The sequence below is a fragment of the Quercus lobata genome, chromosome 11 (assembly GCF_001633185.2).
Source record: "Quercus lobata isolate SW786 chromosome 11, ValleyOak3.0 Primary Assembly, whole genome shotgun sequence".
NCBI lineage: Eukaryota > Viridiplantae > Streptophyta > Magnoliopsida > Fagales > Fagaceae > Quercus > Quercus lobata.
In genome coordinates, this window is record NC_044914.1 from 43,460,284 (window position 1) to 43,471,239 (window position 10,956).

Consider the following 10,956-nt stretch of genomic DNA (forward strand, 5'->3'; position numbering starts at 1 on the left):
ATGGGTAAGTATTACTTTTCACTGGTCGGCCTTATTGTGCCAAGCACTTCTATTAAAGTTATGGAGTTATGGCAACATCTTTTTATTATTAAGTATCTTGATCTTAGTCGTCATTGATTTAGATGCGATATTATTGAGCCGAGCAGCACTTGCAAATTTATAAAAACAAAGAGACAGAATATGCGAAATGAAATGACAACAATTTTTTATTAATACGAAAAATCATTACAACGTACAAAGAGGGGCTCAAACAAGCCTATACAAAATGTGAACTGCCTAAGCAACAATAACATCCGTAGTACAGATATGTAAACAGTCAGGCGTCTTTTAAACTCGTCTTCAAAAGTCTCTCCAATCTCTGCCTCAATGCTGCTCATGTTATGACAAGAACCTTCTTTGGAAAAAGATGAAAGAGAAGGAAATAGTAAGGAAGAAATCAATGAAGAAGATGGAGGAGATGAATGAGGAAGATGGAGGACATGAGTAAAGAAGGAGGAGAAGAAGAGAGAAGAGATGAAAAGAAAGAAAGGGAGCAAAAGAGGGAGAAGAGAAAGCACCAGAATGGATCTGGTGCTGGGAAGACTAGGAAAGGAAGGCGGAGAGGGCCACCAGTGAACGAAGAAAGGAAGAAGCAGAGACACTTAGTCCCTGCCTCGGTCCTGACTCCTAACACGCTGGGGCCATACTAGGTGAGCTCATAAGAGAGCGGTTGGTTATGATGATGGGAGTTCTCGACTCAATCACGCCGAAAGTTGGACGTGATGAGTCCCTGCTTCGGATTTTGGCTGAAGGGAAGGTGAGACGAATCTTAAGTCTCCGCCAGCCTTGCCCTGACCGAGCCATTTCGAGCTTTATTAGAACACGGTGCTTTGAGGAGGGGTATGGTTCCTTCATCACTCGTTATGGTAAACGCATTCTGATTGGGTGTATGACAATGGGGTTAAGTGAACGCTAAGGGAGGCTAGGGGTTTCAGATCTCAGAAGGATGAGAGGGAGTCTGCACGAAAGTGATGGCCTCCTGCTTGCCTTCTTATAGGAAGGGCAAAACGAAGGGAATTAAATTCATTCAGGTTTCCAAAAGGAATCTGAAGAATAAAGGTGTGTCCGTTCCACTTCCCCACCTCATCAGATGAGTCGCCGAACGCAAATTAGCCTCGTAAAGGGAAGTCATTAAAGGAGCATCTTGGACAGCCAAACGGCAGGAGTAGATTACGAACGGATTAAAGGGAATACCTGGTAAACCGGCGAGTTTCCTGGACAGGTGGAAAACCGCCCACATTAAATGCAGGGCTGAATTAAATAAAGCCATACTGAAGGCCCGGGTTTACCAAAACCCTCCTTTCCAACTAAGAAGTCGGGTAGCAGGGTTTTGAGGGGCTATTGTGGGGCCCAATAATTTAAGGGCCAGGCCCAGTTGCTCTTGGAAAATCTGAAGGCCCAAGCCGAGGAGAGCTGTGGCCCAAACTCTACAATACAGAGCACAAAACAGTTTTGGGAGGCAGCCGAGGACAGTTCAGTCCTCGGCAGATCCAGAATCCCACCGGAATAAAGGGGTAAAACTGGTATAGGAACGAATTTGTAAGGAGATCCAAAATATCTTGGGGGAAGTTATCCTTACTACCTTTCCAGATAAGACTCTGCACCTGACAGAGTCGTACTCTGCAGCCTTATTAACCATCCCCAACAATTCTGGGATTAGACTGATGGGACAAATATCAGTCTTGTAAAGATTGACCCTACACGTGGACGAAGGACAGTTAACGCAGACGAGTATAAAAGAAGAAAGTAAGTAAATCGAAAGGGGGACTCCCATTCCACCTCCAAAAAAGGGAGACGATCTGGGTGAGAACATCTCAACAACACCTGAGATTACAGAAAAAACCCATCGTCGGGTAATCGGGGTAAGACCCTAATGGTCCTCGGATCAAGTCCGAGGAGGCCCATCCCATAGGATGCGATGCCGTAGGGCTTAAACGTTCAAGCCCAAATCCTTTTTCTACACGAATTCCTCTAAAACCAGGACCGGGCACCGCCCCGTGACCAACGGCTAGCTTTTCAAGCCCACTCTCTTCAAATCATATTGTGAGGGATCTTTCATGCGCGAGCCCAACATCCTTATTGAGCCGCCAGAGAATTGTGTCCTTACAAATAGCTATTCATAAGGAATGATTATTCTTTATAATAAAAACATAACCAAACTATTGAACAGTTAAACCATAGGAATAACTGTTACATTACAGTGCCTATTACAGTCTATTAAACATGCCCTTAACTTTTGAGTTATGACTAGGAATGAGCCACATCCTACACAAACTGACGAGGAGCAAGATAAAATTTCCACTATAAATGCAATGAGCTTCAAGTTAAATGTCAGGAGAAGTTCTTTTTTTTGGAAATAAAACTAAGTTCTATTATTTATGACCAGTAAACAAGACAAATCCTACCAAAGAATGAAAGAACTAGATACTATTTCCACTATAATAAAGTGAAATTAAATGTGGGTAAGGTTGGCTAGAAATATCTTTTTCATTAACGCCACATTTGTTTGGTGTAAATATTTTCTAGAAAATGTTCTTCCCATTTTTAGGCGTTTGGGTGAGGAAAATACTTGATTAGACTAAAATGATTTTCGTTAGCAACACAAACATTTTTTGGATAAAGTTTCCTCCCCCTCCCCCAGAACAAAGTTTTGGTGAGTGAGTTGCTCGTTTGGAATTTATCTACTCAAAACCCCTAAGGTTGCATTAGGAAACTTAAATTTAAATTTGGATTTGGACTTTAAATTAACAGATTTGAAATGCCCTTTTTTATAATCCATTAATTTTATTCAAGCATTATAAAATATTAAAATCTTTGTTGGATTTGTCAAATCCAAATCCTTAACCTTTTTTTTAACTTCTCAAACAAGATATTTGGATTGTAATCATCCAAATCCAAATACAAAAATCATGTCATCCAAACACACCAATAATTAAATGTTGTCTAATGCACTTTCGAACACCATCTCAATTATATCAAATCGATTGAAATTCCAAACCCAATTTTGGTCCACGAGCAAGTAGAAGGAAAATTAGTGTCATTTGAGATGACCCAGATTTACCTGAAATATTTGGATTAAAATTGATCATTAATGGTTTTTTTGCTATTTAAAAAAAAAAATCATCAATCCATATAAATATATTTTATACATATATATATTTACGTATACTCAAATCAAATCAAGTCTCATATTTACAAATTTGTTTATAAATACATTACTACGGTTGAATTTGGAATGTTTAATTATTCATCCTATACCTAGACATGAGATCAAATAAACTAATACAATCATTTTTTTTATTTTTTACAAACCATGGCTTTTTTTCTTTTTTCTTTTTTAGATACATCAATAATTAGAGGTGGATATATCAATAATTAGAGGAGATCGCCTTGGATGCTTTATTGAGAAACACTTCCCAGTTGAGTTACAAGACTATTGGTTTTGACTACTAATTTTATTAAAACTAACTTTTTCTTCTTAAAAGTTTAACCACTTATTTTATTAACGCTAACTTCTTCTTATTCTTCTTTGTATTAGAGCCCGTTTGGATAAGTGTTTGAGCGAAACAAATGCGCATTTCCAAAAGAAAACGCAAAACAATATGCATTTGGCCTCAGGTTTTCAACAAAATATGTTTTCCAAAACACCAAGAAATCATGTTTTAAAACCGTTCCTCCAACTAGCTTTATATGAAAACGCTAGTTTCAAGACAAATGTTTTAGGGGTCTCAACACCTAAAATACCCTCAAGTATTTGCTTAATAACAAATTTATCAACCTGTAAAGTTCTCACCTATGTATGATTTGACTTTCCAACGACTGCAACTTCTTGGCACAAGCTATTTTGTTGGAAAAAAGATCATGCAACACACTAGAAATAGCTTGGAAAGATCATGCAACACACTAGAAGCTGCGAGAATGAGTTCAATTGTAAAGTTCTCACCTATGATGGATTTGACTTTCCAACGACTGCAACTTCTTGGCACAAGCTATTTTGTTGGAAAAAAGATCATGCAACACACTAGAAATAGCTTGGAAAGATCATGCAACACACTAGAAGCTGCGAGAATGAGTTCAATTGTAAAGTTCTCACCTATGATGGATTTGACTTTCCAACGACTGCAACTTCTTGGCACAAGCTATTTTGTTGGAAAAAAGATCATGCAACACACTAGAAATAGCTTGGAAAGATCATGCAACACACTAGAAGCTGCGAGAATGAGTTCAATTGTAAAGTTCTCACCTATGATGGATTTGACTTTCCAACGACTGCAACTTCTTGGCACAAGCTATTTTGTTGGAAAAAAGATCATGCAACACACTAGAAATAGCTTGGAAAGATCATGCAACACACTAGAAGCTGCGAGAATGAGTTCAATTGTAAAGTTCTCACCTATGATGGATTTGACTTTCCAACGACTGCAACTTCTTGGCACAAGCTATTTTGTTGGAAAAAAGATCATGCAACACACTAGAAATAGCTTGGAAAGATCATGCAACACACTAGAAGCTGCGAGAATGAGTTCAATTGTAAAGTTCTCACCTATGATGGATTTGACTTTCCAACGACTGCAACTTCTTGGCACAAGCTATTTTGTTGGAAAAAAGATCATGCAACACACTAGAAATAGCTTGGAAAGATCATGCAACACACTAGAAGCTGCGAGAATGAGTTCAATTGTAAAGTTCTCACCTATGTATGATTTGACTTTCCAACGACTGCAACTTCTTGGCACAAGCTATTTTGTTGGAAAAAAGATCATGCAACACACTAGAAATAGCTTGGAAAGATCATGCAACACACTAGAAGCTGCGAGAATGAGTTCAATGGTGAACACTGCAAACTATTTGGTTGAGAAGAGACCCATGGCTCTTTCTCTCTCCCTCTATTTGGTCTCTTCACTTCTTAGACTTTTTACTTCTCTTTTTTGTGGTTGATATTGATTAGCATCATATATTACTATTACTTTTTCTTAGCTGTCATTAACCATGTGGTGGGGATTATTAAAAAAAATAATAATAAAAAGCTTTGAAGTGAGGATACTGGGACCACCGGACCTGCTGGCCCAAGTGGTATCTAGTCATCCAAGTGACTTCAAGCTCGGGGGGTTCTAGCCCCTGAATAAACACTTACCCGGCAAAAAAAAAAAAAAAAGGTGAGGATACTGGGTAATTGTGTTTATATGTTTAACACGGACTGCATTTAAAATGACAGTATATCCTTACCATCAAAATTAAGGAATCATGTTGCGTGTAAACTCGGAAAGAACGTCCTTGACCTTGAGACACCAGAACCCAGACCAAAGCCTAAGATAATACTAAAATGTAACAAGTATCTTAAATACTAACAAATAATTTCTTATTTCACATCTGACTACACTTGATGTGGGCCTGCTAATTTTTATATGCACTTCAACTGAACTAACTTGTTTCCAAATCCACAGATACAACTGTTTTTGTTTTTGTTTTTGTGGTTTGATTAAGTAGATCCTCGTTCAGGTCCGGCTTCAAAAAAATTGCAAATACACTCAAAAAAGAAGAAGAGCAATAAAACATAATTAATTAAGAAATTTTGACAAAGCAAAGATTACAGTAAATTCTCATTACAGCACAAAGGCAGGTTCAGAAATTTCAGAAGACACATTTGGAAACAAACTTAGCCAAAGAATCGCGCAAAAAAAAAAAACTCCAATGGTTTGATCAACCAATCCAAAAAACAGCATAACCAACAGACCATGAATGTATAACAACTATATACCGACCGAAATTGAATCAAGGAAAAGAGAAATACAAGCCACCGGAACATCCAAGGAATAAGATATAGGATCACAAACTGGCAATTAAAAATAGTTCCAATTACCCTCCGGAGTGAGAGACTGGAGTAGTTTCAAAGTGGCCGTCTTTAAATGTATGAACAAACTGTTGTGGCAGAGAATGCTCCCCCTGCAACAGAACAGAGGTAAGGAGATCTAAAGTGAACTCAAGGAACAGAAACTTAATTTTACTTCCCTCTTGGTTTTATTGATGCACATGATAAGCATAGATGCTCTCTCCATTTGATGCAGACAGTTTATGGGAAGATAAACAGCCAGCAGACTACATATTAGATTGTAACACTAGGGCGTTCAGACTTAATGCCCAGAGAAATCCTATTTCACTAACAGCAGTTGATGCCTGACAGATATGACTACACTGAGACTATATGCCATACAATCTAACCTACACTCTTTAATCACCCTTACCAGTCAATGCAGGTTTTCTCAACATTAGTAACAGCCTTTAACATAGTCAAGTCAGAATTGTTACCATACCAACTCTGACTACATTTGGTCAACATGCAGCGGAAAGAACTTGGAGATAGGACCACCCCAAGAAACAATCTCCAAGATTTTCTGTTTACTCTCATGAATCCTTATGCTACTACTTTTTTTGACAAGTCTTATGCTAGCTACTTTGGCATGCAAAAGACTACCAATAGCTAGTGTTCACAACTATAGTCCTCAACAAGGAGTATGATACCAATGAACCTAAGTGTCCTTTGATTGCTAGAGACCCCTTCCAGCACACATTCCCAAAAAATAAAAAAGATTAACAGCTTAGACAAAATATATCAGATTTTCAGATTAAACTTATTTTTAATTTTTTTTTTTTTTTTTTTTGGAATAGGGAGTACGTATTGGCCGATAACCAATGCACCTAAGTGTCCCTTGATAACTCAGGACTTTTCCCAAAACACTTTCTAAAAAGACTTAAGTCTTACACAAATATATCAGATTTTCAGACTCATTATGTCATTCTAAACTTCCACAACCCACTATGTTTAATTTTCAATTTCAGTAACCAAATTGTGGTAACATTGATCGATGCCAATCCAGAGCTGTTTAACAAACATCCCACTCTACGAACAAAATATCACATATACCACAACATGCCAGCTCTAGCTAACTTTCAGTCAAAATGAAACTATAACTGCACAGTCAACAGTAAACAATATTATGTTTTGAAACAGCAATATCAAGAACCATGAATACTACCTCCTAACAAAACTGTTTACAATCACAACTTGGGGTGGGTGGTTGGCAGAATTAACATATCAATCTAAGAATTCAGAAACTCAAACAACTAAGAGGGGAAAAGAAACCAGGAAACATACCCAATCACCATTAGGCTCAGCACCAGGTACCAATACGTTGATCTCACTAGACTTAGCTGTTGTTATAGATGTGCCAAGAGATTCTTTGCTTAAATATAACTGGCAGCCTGTCGTATTGTCCACAGAAATAGTTGGAGCTGATCCCTATAATAGCCACATAGTAGTTAAACGACTAAAATCATATACCAGGCATTAATATCATTCTCAATCAAAATCTATTTTCTATGTTTATTAGGTTGAAATCTTGGAATAATATAATTGGATTTCAATTTGACATCATAAAATCATTTATGAGGTGAAATAAGGATACCTGGCATTGCACCTCAACCCCATTGCAATTTACAATCTCAAAAGCAGCCACGACATCCTACATTGTCAAGTGCACAATTAAATTAATCCATATACCTCAATATGCATTGCTTCCATTAATCAAAAAAGTTGTTCTTCTGTTTGTTTTTTAAATATTTTTTATTGCTTCCATTAATCTAAAAAGTTCTTTACTTTTTTTGGTTGGTGAAAAAAAAAATAAAGTTTTTAATTTTATTTTTCATATATTATAATACTAACCGTAAATACAACTCCCATCTTAGTGCACTTGTCAATTGTAATATTGTTGACTTTCCCTGCAGATTGCTCAAATAAAAATGAGTACCTCACAGCTTTCAAGACAGGTAACAAAAAAACATTTTTCATGAGTCTAGTAAAATTACCTTGAATCTGCAAGACAGACTCTTTGCATCCATAAACATATACAGATTGTTTTGAATCACAATCATCAATAACCAATTGCTTTTTTCCAATTTGATTCTCAACAACCCACCTGCCAGAAGATACAGCATTGATGTAATAGTGAAATTATTTACTGCAATTATTCCTTACATAAAGCAAACAATATGAAGATCAGCATACTTACTTACGACCCACTTGAAGCTCTAACTTTGGTGGTCCTGCTTTAGAAAATGAAGGCGAATTTGAACGACCTTTTTCACCAGCACTAACAACACCACTTCTATCTGCACGGTTCTTTGTCTTCATATCATCTGTGACCTTTCTCAGACCTAGGATGTTGGAAATCCAGATCACAATTCGTCAGAATGCCCATAGAAAACAAAAGATAATGAAAGGATAAAAAGGGAGGTAATAAAGAACCTGAAGTCACAGGCTTCCCAGAACTAATTTCTTGGAAAACAGCAGCCATCCCTTCTTTTGGGCGTGATGATGAAGCCTGAGAAGATTCTGAACTAAAAAGAGAAGCTGGTGGAGGAGGTGGAAGAGCAGGGGCTCCAGGCGTAGGAGCTTTTGGTGGAGCAGCAGCCGGTTTTCCAGTGGCACTCCAAACTGGGCCCAATGGATAGTGACTCTTAACATAATCCCGCAAGCCAGGTAAATATAGTTCCTTGATGGCTTTGGCCCACTCAACATGATTTGGGTCTTTGCTTTTGTACTCTACAAGAACCTGACTTCCACAGTGAAACATGTCAGCACCTAACAACTGGAAATTTTAACTCATAAATCCAATACATTAAGTGTGATTAAATATGACAGGGAAGAATGTGTGCAACTAGGCAATGTCATTTTGGACCACAATACATTCCCAAGGTGGAATACAAGTATTAAACATCAACAAATGAAATCCAATAGACATTAAGTTTTCCATTCTTAATTATTTTCTTCATAATGAATCAATATTCACTAGATGCAGAGAATATGTAAGAAAATGAATGAGGATGGACTACTTTTTTTTCTTCTAAGTCTAATTTTTGCTTCCACAGCAGTTAATTATCCCTTCATCTGTTTGTATGTAACAAATATCATAATTGAGCAGTTCATGGTAGCATTTTAAAGCAAACTACTGGGTACCTGAAAACATTTAGATTACCTTGTTGTTGTAAAATTCAGCCATTTGCCAACTCTCTTCCACATGTGCAATAGGCATACTCATACCTTGAAAAGGGAAAAATAAACATTAGAAGTCAAAGAATATGAAATGAAATCATCTGCTCTTGGCATAAACATTAGAAGTCAAAGAATATGAAATGAAGTCATCTGCTCTTTTCCTTACCACAGTCTTTTCCAGTAAATGCAATCCATGCCAATGCCGAAAGACTATCAGTAGCAGACTTCAAATGGTTAAAAAATTCAGATCGCCTCCCTTCTGTCAATGCATTTGCTTTTACCATCACCTCATTCAGTGGCTTGAGAAATTCAGGTAACCCAGCAGGATCAGGTTTCTGCAAAATAAGAATAAACCTATAAGATTATTTTATTTTATTTAATTGGTAAGTTATACACACTCCTGGTGAATTTTACACCCCAGGACTTCACTCTCCACTCATCGCATGGAAGTAAAAAGTGCCAACCGAGCTAAATCTCATTGGCATAAAACCCATATGATGATGCAGCTAACTCACCAGCAATAGCATCACTAAAGAAAAAGATAAAAAAGATAGCACCCACATAACCTCTCATTTCTCCTAGTATCATTTCTACTATTTTCAGCAGCTATTGAACAACAATCAAGGTACCAAGCACTCGCATCAACATAAGACTTCCATGTGAATTGCCAGGAAAAAAAAATTACCATACAAAATTTAAACTACCCAATACGATTTTAAGGCTCCACCGTTACAATTTTTAGAACCAATAACCTCAAAAATTGAATCTAACTTATGTGGCCATGCTCAATGTGGTTTCTGAGCAGCTCACAAACATTCCAAAACCCGAATCACTGTTCACAGTACAGCCAATCAACATGAATCATGATTAATCAACAGGGGAAATCAAAACTCACGTAGATCAGAAACAAATATAAAATATCTATACAATTCTTTTTTTTCTTTTTGGGTTGGAATAAGAGATCTATATAATAATGCTATCCATGCAAAATAGCCAAAAATCAAGTTTGTTCACTAAATTTCTAGATTGTGAGATCTATATAATAATGCTATCCATGCATAATAGCCAAAATCAACTTCATTCAATTTGACTCTTTTGTTTATATCACAATCACCCAAAAAAACAAAACCTGCCATTTTCAACACCAAACATACAAATTCGAAGCGATTCAATTTCACCAATCCTATAACCAAAATCAAACCGCGCAAAGCTGAAAATGCATCAAGAAAATTCTTATTCAACAATTTTGTACCAAAAAAATTGGAGAAAATGAGTGACCGACCTGAGTTTGTTTGGCTTTGATAAGAAGCTCCTTTTGAACATTGAAAGCTTCTTGCAGCACATTCGTGACCTCCAACACCTGTCCACCAATTTTCTCAGCCGCGCTCGAAACCCTACCCAAGTACTGCGAAATCAGATCGTCGAACGCCAAAATCGACGGATCCGACGACGACGCCGCCGTGTCGTCGTCGAAAGCGGGTAAACCTCTCGACCCGAACCCGGTCGACAACGACTCTAGCCGAGCCACCGCCGATTCCAGCCGAGCTATCAGCTTCTCCTCCATTTTCTCTCTCTCTCTCTCTCTCTCTCTCTGAGATTTTCTCTATCTAAAAAAAAACACACGCAGTGAGACTGTGAGGTGGCTCTTAATTATATGCTTTCTTTTTTTTTTCTTTTTCTTTTTCTCTCTCTGCTTTTTAAGAAATAGTAATTTTTAATTTTTGTGACACCGAAAGGTGAAAAGAGGATTTTGATTTGGCGGTTCTAATCTTTGGCGCGGGTTTGGGATTAGAGAGAGAGAGAGAGAAAGAATGTGAGGGGACACGTGGCGGTTTAAGAGGGAATCAAGGGGGTTCGTGAGTTGTGGA

General features: G+C 37.5%; 1 protein-coding gene across 1 annotated transcript; it reads right to left on the reverse strand.

Annotated features, from left to right (window-relative positions):
- Nucleotides 1-5,585: 5,585 nt before the first annotated feature.
- Nucleotides 5,586-10,725, reverse strand: LOC115968388 (cyclase-associated protein 1). Its single transcript, XM_031087777.1, has 10 exons — nt 10,371-10,725; nt 9,255-9,423; nt 9,072-9,136; nt 8,342-8,648; nt 8,106-8,250; nt 7,903-8,012; nt 7,760-7,815; nt 7,503-7,559; nt 7,193-7,336; nt 5,586-5,982 (listed from the first exon to the last, which is right to left on the reverse strand). The coding sequence occupies exons 1-10, from the start codon at nt 10,650-10,652 to the stop codon at nt 5,896-5,898; spliced, it is 1,422 nt and encodes a 473-aa protein (XP_030943637.1). The 5' UTR covers nt 10,653-10,725; the 3' UTR covers nt 5,586-5,895.
- Nucleotides 10,726-10,956: the final 231 nt, after the last annotated feature.

Excerpts from the sequence above, each read along its gene's own strand:
- LOC115968388 (XM_031087777.1), bottom strand. The coding sequence starts at position 10,652 with ATGGAGGAGAAGCTGATAGCTCGGCTGGAATCGGCGGTGGCTCGGCTA. Across the intron at positions 8,649-9,071 it reads CTGAATTTTACAACAACAAG|GTTCTTGTAGAGTACAAAAG; the intron begins GTAATCTAAATG and ends TGTGGAAGTCAG. Across the intron at positions 5,983-7,192 it reads CTGAGCCTAATGGTGATTGG|GGGGAGCATTCTCTGCCACA; the intron begins GTATGTTTCCTG and ends GTTCTGTTGCAG.